Source organism: Thalassophryne amazonica, chromosome 17 (assembly GCF_902500255.1).
Source record: "Thalassophryne amazonica chromosome 17, fThaAma1.1, whole genome shotgun sequence".
Taxonomy (NCBI): Eukaryota; Metazoa; Chordata; class Actinopteri; order Batrachoidiformes; family Batrachoididae; genus Thalassophryne; species Thalassophryne amazonica.
Window position 1 is genome coordinate 60612050 of NC_047119.1, and position 23333 is coordinate 60635382.

The 23333-nt window shown below is 40.6% G+C and overlaps 1 protein-coding gene across 2 annotated transcripts in view; it reads right to left on the minus strand.

The window, feature by feature from the left end:
* Positions 1–4914: 4914 nt before the first annotated feature.
* cryba4 (crystallin, beta A4) overlaps positions 4915–23333 on the minus strand; it is a 94359-nt gene continuing 75940 nt past the window's right edge. Inside the window, exons 1-6 of one of the 2 annotated variants that reach the window (XM_034193078.1) lie at positions 18820–18923; positions 18139–18183; positions 12595–12713; positions 7846–7987; positions 7603–7745; positions 4915–5156 (exon numbers count right to left, since the gene is read on the minus strand). In XM_034193078.1, coding sequence (XP_034048969.1) covers positions 5009–5156; positions 7603–7745; positions 7846–7987; positions 12595–12713; positions 18139–18177 — 591 coding nt within the window. In that variant the 5' untranslated portion in view covers positions 18178–18183; positions 18820–18923 and the 3' untranslated portion in view covers positions 4915–5008. Of the gene's footprint in view, positions 5157–7602; positions 7746–7845; positions 7988–12594; positions 12714–18138; positions 18184–18819; positions 18924–23333 lie in introns of those variants that run through there. The other variant, XM_034193077.1, reaches the window with a different exon arrangement.

A 23333-nucleotide genomic window follows, 5' to 3' on the forward strand; every position in this document is an offset into this window, starting at 1 on the left:
AATTTTTTTGTTTTTTTTAATGCTGCGCAGAGGCAGGAAATAAACCCACGGTGGGGGGGGGGGCTCTGCTCTCTGCTCGAAAGTGAAAAACAGACACACAAATGCGCTTCGGTTTATTATCCTCCCGTGTTTTCCGCAGCGAATCTCGAAGATCACGAAGCACAGCAGCCTCTGCTGATTATAATTTTATATAAACGCTCCGGTGACTTTGCACAGCAGCTGTTGTTCAGCGCGATAGAAGCACAGCGCCGTTTCCTGGCCGGTAGCGGTACTGCAGTAGTCAGTTCTGCAAAATAAGAAGGGCGATTTATTTGTTTCTTGTTGCATGCTGGAGACTGCACAGCTTTTTGGCCGACGACAAATATTGGCACTGAAAAGTTTTAAAGTCAATATTATTTGGTTCCATCTCTCTTTCTTGCAATAATAACTGTATAAATCCTGAAAGTGTCTGACATCACCAAGTTGTTGGGTTCTGCTTTGAATCGGCTGTGCAGCAGCTGCTTTCAGCTGTCGATTGTTTCACAGTGAAGCAGATAATAGAATATTTACAGAGGAATCTTTCAAATGGTGAAACAAGCACCAAATTTGGCACAAATACTCCTCAGACATTGCTCTTTTGTAAAAACACGTGAGCCACCTACAATTTCAATAGGTAGCCAGGTAGGGGTAAACTGAAGAATTACACAGGGGTAAAAATTTGAAAAAGCTCCAACCATATTGAAAACTATACCACATTATTTGTTTCATCACAAAGATTCCAAAAAGGTATAGTTTGGACTATCTGTGACTGAATATTATGGAGTTATGGGGTAAAAACAGCAAGAATGGTGGCAAAGGTCAATTTCAGTTTGTACAGGGGTCAAAAGTTAAAGTTGCTATAATTTCAGTAAACAGTGATGCAAATTATTGGTTGTGCTAATAGGATTAATACATGGAATAGTTTTGACTGTGTTGAATGCTTGGTTTCCAAAGTAAAGGCCAAACAAGATCAATGTCCATTGGATTCTATGACTCTACTCTTTTCTACTCTTCTATTTTACTCCTCCTTTTTAAATATTTAGATATACCTTTATATACTAGCATAGTTCCACCTTAGAATTGGAATATAATATGTAAGATATACCTTACTGAATTTTCATGTGACATATGTAACCCTTTAACATGATAACTAAGCATGACGCATTTTGCAAAGTATTCCTTTTTAACCCCTTAACGCCCATCGTCGCATATATGCTACAATCTCTGACTCAAATATGCAACTTACCAAATTGACCTGTATGCCTGTTGTCACAAATTTGCAACATACCATCATTATTATTATAATATTATAAAATAAAGTCATTACCAGAATACCCAATATTACTATCTAGTTTTTGTGCAAAAGTGAAATTAATAATGTCAACATTATTTACCATCTACTTAAAGGCAAAAACACACACAAAACATTTTTTTATATACAGCTATATGAATTCGGGCGTTAAGGGGTTAAAGCCCTATTAACTCAACCAATAATTTGCATCACTTTTTACCAAAACTGGAGCAACTTTAAGTTTTGACCCCTGTACAAACTGAAATTGACCTTTGCCACCATTCTTGCTGTTTTTACCCCATATCTCCAGAATATTCAGTCATAGATAGTCCAAACTATACTTTTTTTTTTTTTTTTTTTTTTTTTTTGGGAGTCTTTGTGATCAGACAAATAATGTGGTATAGTTTACAATATGATTGGAGCATTTAAAAATTTTGACCCCTGTGTAATTCTTCATTTGACCCCTACCTGGCCGCCTATTGAAAATTCAAGTGGCTAACATGCTTTTACAAAAGAGTAATGTCTAAGGAGTATTTGTGTCAAATTTGGTGCTCGTTTCCAGAAATGAACAATTGTTACAGTTATCTACTCCACTCTCAGGGAAGCTTCTGCTTTCAGTCTTCTCTTTAGGAGGTGAAATGCATGATCACATCTGGTGGCTGAAGCTTCACATTACTATATTTACCAGGTAGTAGTATCTGTGGGTAGGGGTGTTTTCAGGGGGCAGAGGAGAACTGTCTTCATAACTGGCTTCAAAAAGCTTTGGGTGAAGATGTGCATGTGGTTTTACACTTGCAGCAATTGCCAACATTTCGGGCAGCATGAAGATGGTAATGTCTATCTGACATTTGACCCCATTGACCTTGATCTTTACCAAAATTCTTGACTTCTGTTTGACCTTGCTAGGGCAATTGTGGAATCCTCCAAAGGGTGTACTACATTTGGTCCAAATCAGGTGGAAAATGAAATTTGTTGACCTTTTCTAAAATGAATTTGGTAGGTGGTGGATTTCAGGGAAACTTGACTCAGACGGCATATCATCTTCGCCATTGTCTTCATCGTTGTGGCTGTCCATCAGTGGTGAGGAAGATCATCTCTTGATCAATTCCTGGATGGAATATCTACATCAAGCTAGAGGCGCCTGTGCATGCGTTTGTTTAACATGGGAATGTGGTTGCACGCCCACAAACACATGGTCCTTGACCATTGATTTCTATTTAATACACTATATGGCGGGCACAGTCCGTGGGCTGTTGCTAGGCAGCCGCCATCTTGCTTAGTGTTATTATGCATGATCAGGCATTAGATTAAATAGACATCAGTGATTCACTGACTTAAACTTGGGTTAAAGTGATCTGAAAATGCCGCTTTGTGCAGCGTTCGGGTGCAGCAAAAAGCTGACAGAAGACAGTGTTGTAAGCTTTCATAAGCAAGTATTATATGTAATATTAATAATATGACAAATGACAAAAAATGCTGAATAAAGGTTAGAAAATTATGTATTTTTTTGTGTCAATCTGTATTCTGTAAAGTAGTGACTTCAGTTTTACTGTCTGAATGGTTTGTCGTGATAAATATCTCACCATTTGTTTAGTGATTATTAGAAGTCTCACTTTCATAAGTCTCAATTTATCCCTTTTCAATTAGCCTCAGGTTTTTTCTTCACATCAGGTTTTCCATCCTGAGATATTCTGTAAGAGCAAATTCGTAGAATGGAAATGTTTTTTCTCTGTTTGGTGGGTGACATGACAGTCACTAACCATCTTTGACATTGTATATTTTGCTACTAGTATAAGAATATACACGAGTGAGATTAATTTCTCTATGATGTACTCCATAGTAACTCCCAGTGTAGTGCTTTCAGATTTCTTTCAACTTCAACTCAAATTATTTCTCATCTTTATCTTAATTTCACAATGAAATTAATTGAGGATCAGACCTATTGCGTTTATATATGTTTCTGTTTGACAAACTAATAGTATTATTTTCTATCTTGATAAAGATAATGACTTCAGTGGTCAGGATAGTGTAAATAAAGTTCAGAACTCCAGGTGAACTCCTCACAACATCTGGACTGGGACTAACAAATTCATTTAATTCGATTATATAAACAGACTGCTACATTCCAACACGAACCACGGTCAGGTATAACAACAACAAACCCTGGTTCAGTCCTAAACCCAGACAGATGAGGATGCAGAAGGAGGACGCTTACAAGAGCGGGGACAAGGTCAGGTTTAAAGAGTCAAAGTATATGTTTGGGAAGGTGGTCAGGGAAGCTAAACGGCTGTACTCTAAGAAACTCCAACATCAGTTCTCAGCCAGTGATTCCACTTCTGTCTGGATAAATCACCACCTACAAACCAAACCTCCCCCACTCAGGACCTTTGTTTAGCAAATCAATCAAACAAGTTTTACTGCAGATTTGAAAGACAATGGGACAGTCCCACTACCATTCACAACAACAACCACCAGCTCCAACCCACCAGACAGAGGATGTACTTTCTGCAGCAGCTGAGGAAGTTCAACCTGCCAAAAATGGTGAACTTCTACACTGCCATCATTGAGTCCATCAGCTCCTCTTCCATCACCATCTGGTACGCTGCTGTGACTGCCAAGGAGAGGAGCAAACTGCAGCGTATCATCCACACAGCAGAGAAGGTGATCGACCGCAATCTGCCATCCCTACAGGACCTGTATGCCTCCAGGGCCCTGAGTTGAGGAAAGAAGATTGTGGCCGATCCCTCTCACCCAGGACACAAAGTTTTTGTCACCCTTCCCTCTGGCAGATGGCTGAGGGGAGGGTGACAAAAGGTTTGTCTGCTGTACACCTGCTCTCCAATCATATTCCTTTGCACAGTCCCATTCCACTATGTTATATTTATTTAACAGTGAACATTTAGTCAAATAGTCAAACAGGCTGTTTGACTATTTGACTCTTATACTTCTTACAGAAGTATTTTTCCTTTCTTTTTATTATTGTTGTTTATGCACCAATAACACCAGATCATATTCCCTGTATGTGAGAACTTAATTGGCAGTAAATTCGATTCTGATTCTGAATTAAAGATAAAAGTTAACACTACAAGCACACCTCAGTTGTTTCATGTCAGCTCCACAGGTTATGTGCAGAGGAAAAATTCCAAAATTGTGTCACTGTCCAAATATGTATGGAATAGCAGCATATTCATCTTGAAAACATTATAGTTTTAGGAGTTTTTCATGATGTTTCAAAAGTATTTGTACAATATTATACATTTAATGTGGCAGTAATCTTGTTTACTACTGTTATTACAGTCTTTTTTTTTCTTGGAATCACCACAAAACCCCCCATTCATTTAAAAATACTGAAATTCATATAATGAACAAATGCTGGAGCCATAATTTTAAATAATAAATGTGAATGTGTTGTTGGTAAATATTTGTGATGTACATATGTGGTTGTCAGATGGATATGGAAGCTGTATTGTTTTCCATTTCAACATGATCCAGTTAAATTTATTGCCAAATCCCTTGACACCACGTATCCGCTCCAACAGTGCAAACTGTGTGGGAGTGATTGCGATCCATCGCTCTCGATAAGCAGACACTCTGATGGAAGTTGGTGAGGTTTAAGAAAGACAGTTTATTCAGCTCTGGGAGGCAACAGGGTTCGAAAGTGAAGGGTCACACTGGAGAAAAGAGTTTAGGGTGTTGTTGTTACTGCTGAATACGGCGGATGGACTGGATCTGAGGAGTCTGGCAGTGAGAGCCAAACTCTCTGAAGTGTTTGTACTCCCCACAGTGACGATCACACTCCATGATATACTGGTAGCCACGATAACCAGGGTACTGGTAGCAGACGAATCTGTAGACAAGGCAGAATGAGAAGAAACCACATATGAACGTGTTGCAAAAGAGTCGTAAAAGTCTTGCTGCGGTTATTCCACCTGTGTGCAGAGGCAGTACATGTGTACCATCTGTCCATGTGTGAACAAAATAACTTGCAGAGATTTGATGAGGTTTGGACCAGACATGGCGAAATTTTGATGGTCAACCAAGGATAAAGTGATTAGATTTTTTAGAAAAATCAGTTAAAAGTCCATCCATCCGTTCATTTTCTAAAGCAGCTTACTCCAGTTAAGGGTCACGCCGTGGGGGGGTAGCTGGACCCTATCCCAGTAGCCATAGGGTGTGAGGTGGGTTACACCATGGACAAGACGCCGGTCTGTCACAGGGCCACATATAGACAGATAAAAACATTCACACCTGCATGCACACCTACAGTCAATTCAATTAAACTCAATTTATTTCATTTTTATAGCACCAAATCACAACCAAAGCTGCCTCAAGGCGCTTCACACAAGTAAGGTCTCACGTTACCAAGCCCTAGAGCAAGCACACAGGCGATAGTGATAAGGGAAAACTCCCTCTGATGATATTGAGGAAGAAACCTCAAGCAGACCAGACTCAGAGGGGTGACCCTCTGCTTAGGCCATTCTAACAGTTACAAGATTTTACAGAGTGTTATAGAGCTGAAGAGACAGAAAACAGGAAACAAAAAACAATTCAAAGTTTCCAGTTTATCTAACCTGCGTGTCTTTGGATGTGGGAGGAAGTTGGAGCACCCGGAGAGAACCCGCGCAAACACAGGGAGAACATGCAAACTCCAAACAGAAAGGGCAGGAAGCGCTTGAGTGACAGCAACAGTGCTAACCAATAAGCTATTCCAAGGAATCGGCTAAAGATACACACAAACACACACACTGATCTTCAACCGCTTATCCAAGATCAGGTCGTGGGGCAAATAATTAGCATTAAACACTAATGTCGCCTTTCTCTTGGTCACATGACCTTTCACCTGGTTGGCCATGAAAAGATAAACTCAAAGTCATAACTTTTGAACTCAAACTGTTTGGAACCATGATGAATTTAATCTGGTGGAATGGTTAGTGGTTGTTCAGAGATAATAATAGCTAAGCAGGAAGCTCAGTGGGACAGGAGTTGGGCTGCCAATGGGTTTAATTCCTGCTCATAGGTTGTGTCCTTGTGCAAGACACTTCATCTGCATTGTTCCAGTAACCTGAAGTGGAGTGGCTTCATGACCAGGAGGCATCACAGGCTCTCATTTGCTCTTACGTTATCTGGGGATAGCACCCACACCAACGGTCCTCAGGGATTTTAATGGATATACCTCTACTTCTAGCTAGGACCCACCCCAGAATGAAAATAAACCAGCTTTTTAAGGTTCATTTAATGAGCCCAAACCCACACATGACATCCAAGTCAAAGCAAGTCTTGGAGCATGCACTTGTGCCATGCTTTGCACATCCATCACACCGCGGATGGCAACCACCCAGGAGACACCTTGTCCATTCCCACATCTCTAAAATAACCATCCTTCTGCCGCAGCCAGGTGAAGCCTTGTCATCCCCTTGGCCTTCTCCAGCTACTAGGGTCCTCAGCACTAAGGCACCTATGTGCTCGATCATGCATAGAGAAATGCACCCCTTGGACAAAAATGTCATCGCTAACGCTCCCTCACTATACAAGAGAGACTCCTCATCTTAGTCTCCCCAGGTAACCACCCATTTGAAACAAAGTCATTCCAGTCATAACCAAGCATCCTCCAAAAAGACCTTGTTCCAAAGTCATCCAGTCATCACCTTTGATTTGCATCCAAGTCTCACAACCCTACTGTAAGTCAGGCAGCACCAGGACCTAAAAGACATGGACCTTCATTCTCCTGCAAAGACTTCAGCATCACTAAACACCTCTGTCCAGTGACCTCATGGCTCCATAAACTCTTCCCAGGTGTCTCTCGATCCCAGAGGCTGAGGACCCAGAGACGTGACTGTCACTGCTGAGATACATAGGCCATTAGAATCCTGGAACCAGTCTTGATCCAGGGCAACTGCAAACTGAGACACAGATACAGGATGTTCCCAAAAATAAAAGCAGACCTCAAGCTCCATATTCAAGATGGTGTCCAAAATGGGAAGCTACATTAAAAAAATGAATCCAAACATCCAAACTATATATATATATACATTTAGAGAAAAAGAAAGTTTTTGGTCACAATAAATACATTTGTGACTTTAAATGACAAGTTTTAAGTTCTAAATAGCATCCAAATGGGTGCCACAAGACTATTTTCCATTAAACTGCACCATAGCAACAAACAGAACAGTTAATAACATATTTTAGCCGTGAAGGCCACACAAAACCCACGGTATTATTGAATCACAGAAACACAGGTTTTACACTCTCCGGGTGCAAAAACAGGTAATAATGTTTGTGCAGTGAACACTCACGCTCCAGACTGGATCCTGAGAGAGCCGACTTCATTGTTGCACCAGCCCATGGCCTGGAGGGAGGGATAATCATCGCTAAGTTCACCCTTACGGCCCATGAAGTTCTCACGCTCATAGATAGTCATACGGCACTCTCTGTGGTTCTACAGGTTGAAATAAAAGCAAACACGTGCTGTTATTCCTGCCACTCAAATCTACATCAAGTGTCCGAAAAGGCTTGAATTTGCCCTGAGAGCTACTTACAGCACAGGCGATAGGTCTGAAGGAAGTCATTCTCTCAATGTGATAGGCATTGCTACCACCAAAAGCATTACACTGGGGATACTCGCCCCTCTCCAGGACAAACTGCTGTCCCTGGTAGGAGGCGTGCTCATAACCCACCCAGCTGGGAAAAGAAAGGGAACACATTCACAGTCAGTGTGTCACTTAAAGGTCTTTTAGCCATCTGAACATCATGACACAATGGGACTCTCGCGTTGTTGCATGCCAGCGGCGGCTCCAAAGGGGGGCTTTTTTCTTGGTGGGGCTAGGTGGAGGCATGTTTATGTCATTCCCGGTTTTAGAGTATCCCAGAATCCTTTCCGCGCTGGGGAGGGAGGCTTGATAATGGCTCAGTTTATTGCTAACTTTAACATTGAAAATGCCATAGACATGCTAACGTGTTAGCATCAGTCCTGTTTTTAAGTTATAAAATACACCTATCAACTGTTTCAGAAGACCATAACAGGTCGGTTTAACATAAAAACGGTAAATATTGCTCACAGACATATGCTCTTTAGGGTTTTAGCGGGGAAAATTAACATAAAGGGAAATAAAACAAAGAACCACTGAAGCAGCAGATCGAACATCGAAGCGCTTCTTCATTGTTCAAGGTTCAAAGCAAAGCTGCTCTGCAGAAACAGTTGATTATACAGACCCACTGCAGGGTGTGTAATCAATGTAGAGAAATGATCATTTTCCAGACAAACACCCCCAAAAACAATGGCAGATATGAAGGACCGATAAGAGAATCGTTAAGCAAAAAGGCTATTGATGTCGATGGATCAAATCATTTCTTAAGGATACCCAAAAAGAACCTGTTCCTGACACACAACCCTAACAGCAACAAGTTTTCTTTTTTATATATAAAACTCACATTAAAGACTCACGATTATCTTAGTTAAACACCTAAATACATATTTTGGTTGAACTCACCTCCATAGCAACGCAATGTTGCAAACAAGTTGCCGCAAACACTTGTTTACACTGATAACGAAATCTCGGCCTCCCCAGTGAAAACGTGATTACGCATGAGATTTGATACCGTAAAGGCGTCTATAGTGGAGTGCAGTGGTGGGCACAGTTCCGCTAATCTGCTAACCGCTAATTAGCGAAGATAACATGTTTGTTAGCAGATTAGCTTTTCGGCTAACTTCAAAAACCATCAGTGGACCAATTAGCTTCCGCTAAATTTAGTTTCGATAACTTTTAGTCCACTGGGGTTTTTTTTTTTGCTGGCATAGTAAGTAAAGCTGAACGGTCAAAAACGTTTGTAAACCCTAAAATCACATGTTAGTTCCCCTGGAGACATATAATTTGCAACAAATTTGCAAGGGAATAGAGAGGAAATGAGTCCACCACATCTGATCACAGTAACTCAAAAACAATCAATGCTATAATTTTATACATCTCCTTCTTAAAATGACATATAGTGATGATAAAAGGATAAAAATTTGGTTAACTTTGATGCACCAGATTATGCAATACACCTTTTTTGTCCATTTCTTTCAATTCACAAGCCTAGGCTTGGTGGTCACCAAGGCTACCACTGCTGTTAATACAAACATACACAACAGACACAACAGAACCCATAGCAACAGTGTGAAAATGAAAACAGTTATCCTAATGATAGGATACAGATGCAAATTTGGAAAATTTGGAATACATAATGGAAAAACAACAAGGCTAACATTTAATGACACCACCACAATAGAAACTTCTCTCCTTCAGGTGGCGCTGTTTAAGCTTATGCTCCTCTTTCTCAATCTTACCAGGTTCTAGTTTGGGTTCAAAATTGCTTGAAAAGGAAATTATCCTGTTTCCATCATGCTAGCGCACCAAAATAAATGTAATAATAATAATGATAATAATAATAATAATACATTTCATTTACAGTGAGGAAAATAAGTATTTGAACACCCTGCGATTTTGCAAGTTCTCCCACTTAGAAATCATGGAGGGGTCTGAAATTTTCATCTTAGGTAAATGTCCACTGTGAGAGACATAATCTAAAAAAATAAAAAATCCGGAAATCACAATGTATGATTTTTTTAAATAATTTATTTGTATGTTACTGCTGCAAATAAGTATTTGATCCCCTACCAACCAGCAAGAATTCTGGCTCACACAGACCTGTTAATTTTTCTTTAAGAAGCCCTCTTATTCTGCACTCTTTACCTGTATTAACTGCACCTGTTTGAACTTGTTACCTGTATAAAAGACACCTGTTCACACAGTCAATCAATCACACTCCAACCTGTCCACCATAGCCAAGACCAAAGAGCTGTCTAAGGACACCAGGGACAAAACTGTAGACCTGCACAAGGCTGGGATGGACTACAGGACAACAGGCAAGCAGCTTGGTAGAAGACAACAATCAATCAATTTTTTTATATAGCGCCAAATCACAACAAACAGTTGCCCCAAGGCGCTTTATATTGTAAGGCAAGGCCATACAATAATTATGTAAAACCCCAACGGTCAAAACGACCCCCTGTGAGCAAGCACTTGGCTACAGTGGGAAGGAAAAACTCCCTTTTAACAGGAAGAAACCTCCAGCAGAACCAGGCTCAGGGAGGGGCAGTCTTCTGCTGGGACTGGTTGGGGCTGAGGGAGAGAACCAGGAAAAAGACATGCTGTGGAGGGGAGCAGAGATCGATTACTAATGATTAAATGCAGAGTGGTGCATACAGAGCAAAAAGAGAAAGAAACAGTGCATCATGGGAACCCCCCAGCAGTCTACATCTATAGCAGCATAACTAAGGGATGGTTCAGGGTCACCTGATCCAGCCCTAACTATAAGCTTTAGCAAAAAGGAAAGTTTTAAGCCTAATCTTAAAAGTAGAGAGGGTGTCTGTCTCCCTGATCTGAATTGGGAGCTGGTTCCACAGGAGAGGAGCCTGAAAGCTGAAGGCTCTGCCTCCCATTCTACTCTTACAAACCCTAGGAACTACAAGTAAGCCTGCAGTCTGAGAGCGAAGCGCTCTATTGGGGTGATATGGTACTACGAGGTCCCTAAGATAAGATGGGACCTGATTATTCAAAACCTTATAAGTAAGAAGAAGAATTTAAATTCTATTCTAGAATTAACAGGAAGCCAATGAAGAGAGGCCAATATGGGTGAGATATGCTCTCTCCTTCTAGTCCCCGTCAGTACTCTAGCTGCAGCATTTTGAATTAACTGAAGGCTTTTTAGGGAACTTTTAGGACAACCTGATAATAATGAATTACAATAGTCCAGCCTAGAGGAAATAAATGCATGAATTAGTTTTTCAGCATCACTCTGAGACAAGACCTTTCTGATTTTAGAGATATTGCGTAAATGCAAAAAAGCAGTCCTACATATTTGTTTAATATGCGCTTTGAATGACATATCCTGATCAAAAATGACTCCAAGATTTCTCACAGTATTACTAGAGGTCAGGGTAATGCCATCCAGAGTAAGGATCTGGTTAGACACCATGTTTCTAAGATTTGTGGGGCCAAGTACAATAACTTCAGTTTTATCTGAGTTTAAAAGCAGGAACTGTTATGATTATTTATTAGAAAGTGGAAGAAACACAAGATGACTGTCAATCTCCCTCGGTCTGGGATTCCATGCAAGATCTCACTTTGTGGGGTAAGGATGATTCTGAGAAAGCTCAGAACTACACAGGAGGACCTGGTCAATGACCTGAAGAGAGCTGGGACCACATTCACAAAGATTACATTAGTAACACATGATGCTGTCATGGTTTAAACTCCTGCAGGGCAGCAAGGTCCCACTGCTCAAGCCAGCACATGTCCAGGCCTGTTTGAAGTTCACCAGTGACCATCTGGATGATCCAGAGGAGGGAGAAGGTCATGTGGTCAGATGAGACCAGAATAGAGCTTTTTGGAATCAACTCCACTTACCATGTTTAGAGGATGAGAACAACCCCAAGAAAACCATCCCAACCGTGAAGCATGGGGGTGCTCTTCTGCAAAGGGGACAGGACGACTGCACCATATTGAAGGGAGGATGGATGGGGTCATGTATTGCGAGATTTTGGCAAACAACCTCCTTCCCTCAGTAAGAACATTGAAGATGGGTCATGGCTGGGTCTTCCAGCATGACAATGACCCCAAACACACAGCCAGGGCAACTAAGGAGGGGCTCTGTAAAGCATTTCAAGGTCCTGGAGTGGCCTGGCCAGTCTCCAGACCTGAACTCAATAGAAAATCTTTGGAGGGAGCTGAAACTCCAAACCTGAAAGATCTAGAGAAGATCTGTATGGAGGAGTGGACCAAAATCCCTGCTGCAGTGTGTGTAAACCTGGTGAAAAACTACAGGAAACGTTTGACCTCTGTAATTGCAAACAAAGGCTACTGTACCAAATATTAACAGTGATTTTCACAGGTGTTCAAATACTTATTTGCAGCAGTAACATACAAATAAATTATTTAAAAAATCATACATTGTGATTTCCGGATTTTTAAATTTTTTTTTGTATTTTATGTCTCTCACAGAGGACATGCACCTAAGATGAAAATTTCAGACCCCTCCATGATTTCTAAGTGGGAGAACTTGCAAAACCGCAGGGTGTTCAAATACTTATTTTCCTCACTGTATAATGCCCCTTTCATTAATAAAAATGAAAAATACATGTATTTGGGTTATTTGTATGGTGTGAGTTGTTGATGTGGTTTGGACTGTCTTTGTTTTTGCGACAGCGACATTCTGCTTGAGGTCTTTGCACACAGACAGTTACTCACGCTCCACTCTCCACCCTGAGTGAACGCACAGTCTCGAAGCCAAAGTCCATCACGTTGCAACACTCAGAGGTGAACTCGTGGCGACGGCCCTGGAAGCACTCCTCATCGTACACTATGATCTGACAGGGAACCACATCACAACACATCACAACGTCAACCAAGAAATCACATCACAAGTACGAGGACAGGAAAGGCTGTGAGAATCCAATTATTTATAAAATCATGCATAAATGAAGCAGTAAATCTTAATGTAACAGTAATCGGGATAATTTATACATTTGTCTATAATTTTTTGCATCATTTGTTGTGATCATAATTTTCCTGACAGCAAAGAAATTGTAGCTCTTACATAAGAGCTGCTGGAAACTCAGGATTGTGGGTAACATGTTTTTCCGGGAGTCGGTTTGACACAACGACTCAGGGTGACTTAAAGGTCAGGGGTCGTGATGGCTCAAACACAATTTAAATGGATTATTTGTCCAACCCCCCCAAAAAAACAATTATTTAATTTTCAGTGTCAAAATTCTAATTTTCAATCATAACCTGTGTTTTCAAAACAGCTGCGAAATCTGTCATTGTTGATATAATGAAATGTTTTGTAACACACAAAAGGTTCAGTTGAATGTGTTTGTTGTCACATTTTCTGTTTTAATACAGCAGATAACTGTAAGAATCGTTCAAATCCAATTACAAGCACCAAAATTTGACTGTGTATACCTTTTGGTACATATTGTAGAAAAATAACGTTAGCCATTTGAATTTTTAATAGGGGTCCAAGTAGGGGTCAATTGAAGAACTGCATAGGGGTCAAAAAAATGTTCCAATCATATTGAAAGCTATACCACATTATGTGTCTGATCACAAAGATTCCAAAAAGGTATAGTTTGGGCTCTCTATGACTGAATGTTCTGGAGTTCTGGGGTAAAAACAGCAAGAATGGTGACAAAGGTCACTTTCAGTTTGTACAGGGGTCAAAAGTTAAAGTTGCTCCAGTTTTGGTAAAACGTGGTACAAATTATTGGTTGAACTAATAGGATTAACAAATGGAATAGTTTTGACTGTGTTGAATGTTTGGTCTCCAAAGTAAAGGTCAAACAATGTCGACGTCTGTTGGATTCTATGACATGTGACATATGTTACTCCATAACATGATAACTAAGCATGACACATGGTGCAAAGTATTCCTTTTTAAAATCCGACTAACTCAACCAATAATTTGGATCATGTTTTACCATAATTGGAGCAACTTTAACTTTTGACCCCTATACAAACTGAAAGTGACCTTTGTCGCCATGCTTGCTGTTTTTACCCCATGACTCCAGAACATTCAGTCACAGATAGTCCAAACTATACCTTTTTGGAATCGTTGTGATCAGACACATAATGTGGTATAGCTTTCAATATGATTGGAACTTTTTTTTTTTTTTTTTTTACCCCTATGCAGTTCTTCATTTGACCTCTACATGGCCCCCTATTGAAAATTAAAATGGCAAACGTTATTTTTCTAAAATATGTACCAAAAGGTATACACAGTCAAACTTTGGTGCTTGTAACCAGATCTGAATAATTCCTCTGCAAATATTCTGTTATCTGCGGCACTATTTGGTTATTTTGCTTTACTGGGATATTTTGCCTGGATTCTGTGAGGCAGAATCATGTTTTAACAGAGAATTACTGCATAGCAAATTGCTTGAACAAAACAGTAACATGGGCGGCACGGTGGTTTAGTGTTTAGCACTGTCGCCTCGCAGCAAGAAGGTCATGGGTTTGATTGGTCCTTTCTGTGTGGAGTTTGCATGTTCTCCGTGTTTGCGTGGGTTGCGTCCGGATGCTCCGGCATCCTCCCACATCCAAAGACATGCAGGTTAGGTGAACTGGAAACTTTAAATTGACTGTAGGTGAATGTGTGTGTTTGTCTTTATGTGACCCTCCGGTAGACTGGCGTCCCGTCCAGGTTGTGACCCCGCCTCTCACTCTGTGACTGTTGGAATAGGCGCCAACACCCTAGTGGCGCTTTACTGGAATAAGTGGGTATAAAGAATGAAAACAATAATGAATTTCAGGTACTTCTCATAGTTACACTCAACAAAAATATAAACGCAACACTTTTGGTTTTGCTCCCATTTTGTATGTGATGAACTCAAAGATCTAAAACTTTTTCCACATACACAATAACACCATTTCCCTCAAATATTGTTCACAAACCAGTCTAAATCTGTGATAGTGTGCACTTCTCCTTTGCTGAGATAATCCATCCCACCTCACAGGTGTGCCATACCAAGATGCTGATTAGACACCATGATTAGTGCACAGGTGTGCCTTAGACTGCCCACAATAAAAGGCCACTCTGAAAGGTGCAGTTTTGTTTTATTGGGGGGGGGGGGGGGGGGGGATACCAGTCAGTATCTCATGCAGTGCAACACATCTCCTTCGCATAGAGTTGATCAGGTTGTCAATTGTGGCCTGTGGAATGTTGGTCCACTCTTCTTCAATGGCTGTGCGAAGTTGCTGGATATTGACAGGAACTGGTACACGCTGTTGTATACGCCGGTCCAGAGCATCCCAAACATGCTCAATGGGTGACATGTCCGGTGAGTATGCCGGCCATGCAAGAACTGGGACATTTTCAGCTTCCAAGAATTGTGTACAGATCCTTGCAACATGGGGCCGTGCATTATCCTGCTGCAACATGAGGTGATGTTCTTGGATGTATGGCACAACAATGGGCCTCAGGATCTCGTCACGGTATCTCTGTGCATTCAAAATGCCATCAATAAAATGCACCTGTGTTCTTCGTCCATGTCAGACGCCTGCCCATACCATAACCCCACCGCCACCATGGGCCACTCGATCCACAACATTGACATCAGAAAACCGCTCACCCACATGACGCCACACACGCTGTCTGCCATCTGGACAGTGTGAACCGGGATTCATCCGTGAAGAGAACACCTCTCCAACGTGCCAAACGCCAGCGAATGTGAGCATTTGCCCACTCAAGTCGGTTACGACGACGAACTGGAGTCAGGTCGAGACCCCGATGAGGACGACGAGCATGCAGATGAGCTTCCCTGAGACGGTTTCTGACAGTTTGTGCAGAAATTCTTTGGTTATGCAAACCGATTGTTTCAGCAGCTGTCCGAGTGGCTGGTCTCAGACGATCTTGGAGGTTAACATGCTGGATGTGGAGGTCCTGGGCTGGTGTGGTTACACGTGGTCTGCGGTTGTGAGGCTGGTTGGATGTACTGCCAAATTCTCTGAAACGCCTTTGGAAACGGCTTATGGTAGAGAAATGAACATTCAAAACACGAGCAACAGCTCTGGTTGACATTCCTGCTGTCAGCATGCCAATTGCACGCTCCCTCAAATCTTGCGACATCTGTGGCATTGTGCTGTGTGATAAAACTGCACCTTTCAGAGTGGCCTTTAATTGTGGGCAGTCTAAGGCACACCTGTGCACTAATCATGGTGTCTAATCAGCATCTTGATATGGCACACCTGTGAGGTGGGATGGATTATCTCAGCAAAGGAGAAGTGCTCACTATCACAGATTTAGACTGGTTTGTGAACAATATTTGAGGGAAATGGTGATATTGTGTATGTGGAAAACGTTTTAGATCTTTGAGTTCATCTCATACAAAATGGGAGCAAAACCAAAAGTGTTGCGTTTATATTTTTGTTGAGTGTATGTTTTTGTCCATAGTTCTACAACTCGAGACAAAATTGTTCATTGTTGATCATTCCAAGTCATACAAAATAAAGTGAACTCTGTTAAAAACGTATTAAAGTAAAACAAATGTAATCTAGTCATATTACTGAGATTTTTTATTTGTTTTTTATTGTTGAGATTTGTTTTTATTTGTTAGTTACTTTACTTATTGGTTTATTGGACACTTGTATTTCTTTTTCCTTACATGACCATGCAACACTATAACAAGCACCGGGCTAAAATTTTAGACACTAAAATCTGTTTTTAAGTGGAAATATTTCTATTCAAACAAAAATGGTATGGAAGAGTTTGTGTAGATTTCAATGCAGAAACTATTTATCAAATTACCAAATCTATTTAAAATAAACAATTAAATGGTGTTAAAAATGTATTTAAGTAAAACAAATGTAATCTAGTCATATTATTGGATTTTTTTTTTTTTTTTTGTGAATTAGTTAGTTTATTTATTGGACAGTTATAGCAGTTATATTTATTTTTCTTTACGTGACCATACAACACTGTCTCAAGAGCTGGGCTAAAGGTCTAGGTTTAGGCACTAAAATCGTGGAAAAGTGGAAATATTTCTATTCAAACAAAAATGGTATGTAAGAGTTTGTGTAGATTTCAATAAAGAAACTATTGATCAAATTATCAAATCTATTTAAAAGAAATACAATTAAGGCAAATGAATAAAAACCAAAGTTGATTTCTTTGTAGGCATAGTGCCTCATTCCTGACAATTCCAAAATTGTGCCAAATGATCACTTTTATTTTAGTAAATGTAAAACCATGATAACATATAAATAAGCTTGATTTCTTATAAATTACATGATACCACTGAAAAGCGATTAAAGCGTTTTAAACAATTAAAAATATGTATTTTTTTAATTTGAGGTAAACAGCTCACACACCTTATTTATATTTATTTATAAATATTACAAATTTGGAAGCTTGTTATATTTCAAAAACCTTGAAAGCACAACCAATGTGTACATTTATTAAAGTAATATAAATGTAATCTAATAGTAATGCAACTGTTTTTAAAAATAAATTTTAAAAAGTAAAAAGGGAATGTACAATTTTTATGTTAACTTTTTGACACAATTTGTTTCACCAAGCAACAACTTGCAAACTACTATGCAAAGGATTGAGGGATCGTCTTTCTTTATTTTAAAAATAAAGTCTTTGATGCTTTTTTGATGCTTTGACCTCAACATTAACATTGAAAAAGTGCAAACTCTGCTATTCCAACAAAACTTATTTTTTGTTGTTGCTGTTTTATTAATTTATGAATCTAATTTTGTATCGTTACAAACTCATTTTAAAAAAATTAAAACAAAACAAACAAAACAGCCACAAACCTAACTTGATTTCGTTATTGGAACACTACCGGGGATGTTACATCACAAAGAGTTTCCAATGATCATTCTGTAGTTAAATTATTGTAAAAGTCTGATAAAAATACATCCTTATTTACCTATACATTGTAGGAGACCATGAATTACGTTGTTTCACACTTAAAAACAAATGTGTTTTGGGGTGTTTGTCATTATTTTTTAAAAGTCTTAAAGTACTTGAAAAGTACCAAAAACGTTTGCATACCAACAAAGAAGAGTGCACGTCTTTAACTCCGCCGTAATGAGTGCACACTCTCTGAGACTGACTGCTAACAAATGAAAACACTTTGGCTTTTTGTGTTTTTGAGCTGTTCATTTTTGTGAGGGCCAGATTGATATACGAAGAGGGACGTAGCTGGCCCCCGGGCCTCGAGTTGTCTACTCCTGATAAAGGTGACGGGGCACTGTGTACGGCTTTGTTATTTTGTGCACACTCACCTTCCAGTGGCCGGAGAACTTGGTGCAGTGGTGAGTCATTTTGTCCTGAAGAAAAACAACAAAAGAACGCTGAAAAGAGGGCGGGGCCACCATGCACAGAGATCAAAGTGACACGAGCATCCTGATACCCCCCCTGGGGTGAGGGTGGGGAGGATCAGGAAAATCCTGTTATCCTCACACGTTGTTCACGGGGTTGTTTTCCATGTGACTGTGCAAGGAGGCGAAACCAAACCTGCATTCAAATGTGATGGAAAGTTTGCCGTCGACACGAACAGCAAAACAAACACAAATGCAAATTAGGGCTTGGAATTCCGACACGCCATCTACGGACAGTTAAGCAGCTCAGGAGGCCGTCAGTGGAGTTTTCGTTACTTCCCAGCAATAGTAATGCTGTTTAATGTCAAACAGGCTCGTGAAATGGGCCGTATTTTTGGCCTGGACACTGAACGCATCAGGATCTATTTGTAGATTCCAGACAAAAATGACAAGGGTCAAAGAATCCAGGGGCTTCAGCTGTACCTGCTCGGTTTATCTGATTATTCTGCCCTTTTCCTCCTTGCTGCTGCGGCTCCATCACCCAGAGTGTCACCCAGCGGGTACAGTATGTTGTGCGATTTGGGACGGGGTACGTGCACGCGGGGGGGCCGACCCTGACTAGCCGGGTGACGGACAGGAACTCACCTTCGCTTTGAAGCCCGTGGGTCGTCCTGCCGTGAGAGTGCGACGAGCCACGCGCCCCCACCCTTTTAAAGCCTCCCCTGGCAGGAGGCCATGCTGAAAGCCCCGGCTCAGCAGCAGGGCGGGGCCCGCGCTTTGTCCCCCCCGACAAAAGCAGGCCTAATCTGTGCAGGGGCAGAAGTGCAGACACCACAGTATCACCACAGCCAGTCAAACAGGCATACACGGGAATATAAGCACGACAAGTCAGAGCGCAGTGATCACAAACAAAACTAAGGGCAAAGGTGGAGCCGGAGGAAGGAGAGAAAAGATGAAGCTGCAAGTGATTTTCACCCTTTGTTTCGATCATCTTTGCACTTCCATATTTGCCTTGAACTATTTTTGTGTCACATGTTGTCTTTTCACATTAAGTCCGTGGGCCAAGCAGGTTTTTAGTACCACTTAAGGGCATGAAACTACACTTACAATCCCGCCTCAGTATACCAGGATGTACATAAATATACTGCTGGCCATCCCAGGGTGGCAGCTGGAGCCAGGTGGGGGTCAATGAAAAACTGCCTACACTACAACCATATCTCCACTGTTTCATTTCAGCTCCACTGTACGAGCACAGAGGCAAAATAATAATAAAAAGCTGTCCAAGTACATATACACCCAAGTGCATCTATTTTTAAGATACATGCAGACAGATGCATTCTTCTCTGAAAGTACTGGAACATCAAAACCAATTAAACACTGAAGTCATTGAGGTTCAAGAACCAAACCTAGATTCGAATCCAATTACATTTGTTCCGCAATTCTGATTGGGTAATTGTGTGAGATTTCAGACCATAAAATATTGAGTAGATGGTAGCAAAATATTCAACCGTTTGCTGCACAGGTGTCAATCATGGCGCTCTCAGCTGAGAGCGAGACAAACTGGCGCAGTGACGATGATGCCCAAATGCATGGATTTAATGATTTTAACTGGATTGATTGATGGATTTACTGTGGATTTAACTCAATGCAACTGACAAGATGGAGAAATCTGTGGGTCTGCTCACAGAATTTCCAGTTTGAAGACGCTGTTGCGAAGGTAAGGTTTGATGAGCCGACCACACCCTTTTGGTCTACTCCCAGTTCATCTACTCCCATTTCATCTACTCTCGTATTTTCCTGATTCTTTCTTAATTATTTACAAGATTTTGAATTATAAGAAGTTTGGTTAGGGTTAGGGGTTAGGGAGTAGACGAAATGGGATTTATGTACTTTCCTAAGAGTACACAAAATGGGAGTAGACCAACCGGGAACCTAGCTGTAGATGAACTAGGAATTTTAGAGTAGATGAAATGGGAGTAGACCTACCAGGAACCATATTTTATGTACCTCAGATTTAAACCACAAAATAGTCTTGACTGTACCAGTATTTACACAGTATTGACTAAATCAGGTAGGGTAGGTACAGTCAAGGCTATTTTGTGGTTTAAATCTGAGGTATATAAAACATGGTTTCTGGTAGGTCTACTCCCATTTCATCTACTCTAAAATTCCCAGTTCATCTACATCTAGGTTCCCAGTTGGTCTACTCCCAGTTCATCTACTCCCATTTCGTCTACTCTCAGAAATGTAGAGTAGTGCCATTTCATCTCTTGTATTTTCCTGATTCTTTCTTAATTATTTACAAGATTTTGAATTATAAGACATTCGGTTAGGGTTAGGGGTTAGGGAGTAGATGAAATGGGATTTATGTACTTTCCTAAGAGTAGACAAAATGGGAGTAGACCAACCGGGAACCTAGCTGTAGATGAACTGGGAATTTTAGAGTAGACAAAATGGGAGTAGACCTACCAGGAACCATATTTTATGTACCTCAGATTTAAACCACAAAATAGCCTTGACTGTACCCCTACCTGATTTAGTAAATACTCAAATGAAATTTCTTCAGGGATATATATTCCTTCGTCCAGCTCATTTGGTCAGTTGTCACCCTTGTAGTTCAGATTCTGTCAGCCTTGAGTCTGCTCGTTTATCTGTCTCCACACCGCTAATCTCCAATCGCCATGGTCAGTCTGGTTCCAAGTCCAAGGTCTATGCATTGCCCAATTCTACCCACAGGGTCCACGCTTTGCCTGGTTCCATGCCCGGCTCAGCCAGAGTCTGAGTTCTACTGAGTTCTACCATTCCAGCTGTGTTCCCGAGGTAAAGTTGACTCTAACATCTTTTGCTGTTCCTCAGAAGACAGTGATCCCATGTTGTTCCTGTTCCTAAAGCAGTTATTGGTGTTCCAACATGCCTTTTCTGCTCCTGGTCTTGAGGAGCAGAACTTTGTCAGAAACAGAAATTGTGCCATTGATGTATCAAAGATAAAGGAATTATTTGAGCTTTTTTTACATTACAGGCTTTGATTTTATTGTATAACATCAATAATTAATATATTATGACATTTTAGAATATCTGCTGAGATAAAGGACGTACTATAGGTATGATAAACACAAACACAGCCATTAAAGTCTAAAACAAAACCCTGTATAACGGTTTGATGATTGACCCTACGCGGTCATTTGAGTTGCTGGAATAGCTTAGTTGAAAGACTTGTGTGGCCAAATATGTTTGCTGACTTAAAGGTTATGTGGTCTCATGCAAAAGGTGCTATGTTCTAACACATCTACATGTACAGTGGGGAAAATAAGTATTTGACCCCCTGTCAGTTTTGCCGGTTTTCCCACCAACAAAGAATGGAGAGGTCTGTAATTTTTGTCATAGGTACACTTCAACTGTGAGAGACAGAATCTAAAAAAAAATCCAGAAAATCACATTGTATGATTTTTAAATAATTAATTTGCTTTTTATTGCATAAAATAAGTATTTGACCCCCTAGAAAAACAGAGCTTAACAAATGGTAGAGAAACATTTGTCTGCCATTACAGAGGTCAGACGTTTCCTGTAGTTCTTGACCAAGTTTTCACACACTGCAGCAGGGATTTTGGTCCACTCCTCCATACAGATCTTCTCCAAATCTTTCAGGTTTGGAGTTTCAGCTCCCTCCAAAGATGTTCTCTTGAGTTCAGGTCTGGAGACTGGCCAGGCCACTCCAGGACCTTGAAATGCTTCTTACGGAGCCCCTCCTTAGTTGCCCTGGCTGTGTGTTTGGGGTCATTGTCATACTGGAAGACCCAGCCATGACCCATCTTCAATGCTCTTACTGAGGAAAGACGGTTGTTTGCCAAAATCTCGCAATACATGACCCCATCCATCCTCCCTTCAATATGGTGCAGTCGTCCTGTCCCCTTTGCAGAAGAGCACCCCCATGCTTCATGGTTGGGATGGTTTTCTTGGGGTTGTTCTCATCCTCTAAACATGGTAAGTGGAGTTGATTCCAAAAAGCTCTGTTCTGGTCTCATCTGACCACATGACCTTCTCCCATGCCTCCTCTGGATCATCCAGATGGTCACTGGTGAACTTCAACATGTGCTGGCTTGAGCAGGGGGACCTTGCTGCCCTGCAGGATTTTAAACCATGACAGCATCATGTGTTATTAATGTAATCTTTGTGACTGTGGTCCCAGCTCTCTTCAGGTCATTGACCAGGTCCTCCTGTGTAGTTCTGGGCTTTCTCAGAATCATCCTTACCCCACAAAGTGAGATCTTGCATGGAATCCCAGACCGAGGGAGACTGACAGTCATCTTGTGTTTCTTCCACTTTCTAATAAATAATCATAACAGTTGTCTTCTACCAAGCTGCTTGCCTGTTGTCCTGTAGTCCATCCCAGCCTTGTGCAGGTCTACAGTTTTGTCCCTGGTGTCCTTAGACAGCTCTTTGGTTTTGGCTATGGTGGACAGGTTGGAGTGTGATTGATTGACTGTGTGAACAGGTGTCTTTTATACATAACAAGTTCAAACATGTGCAGTTAATACAGGTAAGGACTGCAGAATAAGAGGGCTTCTTAAAGAAAAATTAACAGGTCTGTGTGAGCCAGAATTCTTGCTGGTTGGTAGGGGATCAAATACTTATTTTATGCAATAAAATGCAAATTAATTATTTAAAAATCATACAATGTGATTTTCTAGATTTTTTTTTTTAGATTCTGTCTCTCACAGTTGAAGTGTACCTACGATAAAAATTACAGACCTCTCCATTCTCTGTAGGTAGGAACACCTGCAAAACTGATTAGGGGTCAAATACTTATTTTCCCCACTGTAAATACCATGAAATAAAAGCTGAAATTTAAAATTGTGTTTTCTTGTTATCCCCTGCCATATGAGGATTGTAAGGGGAATACAGAAATGCACTCAGTCCATATATACGTCACTCTTTTAGTGCTGATGATAACTTGAACAATATGTCACATTTTCACTAAATTTTTAATTTGGACATCCCAAATAAGTGTACCTCAGACACATTTGAATTTCAGTATGATCAGGTTTCACCAAGACCCTTTAAGGGCTGTCCACTTTACTGAATTTGGATTCTTGGCAAGTCCCAACATTTGGTGCTAAAAAATGAAATCAATACAGAAGTGTTAAAACCTGCAGTTCCTT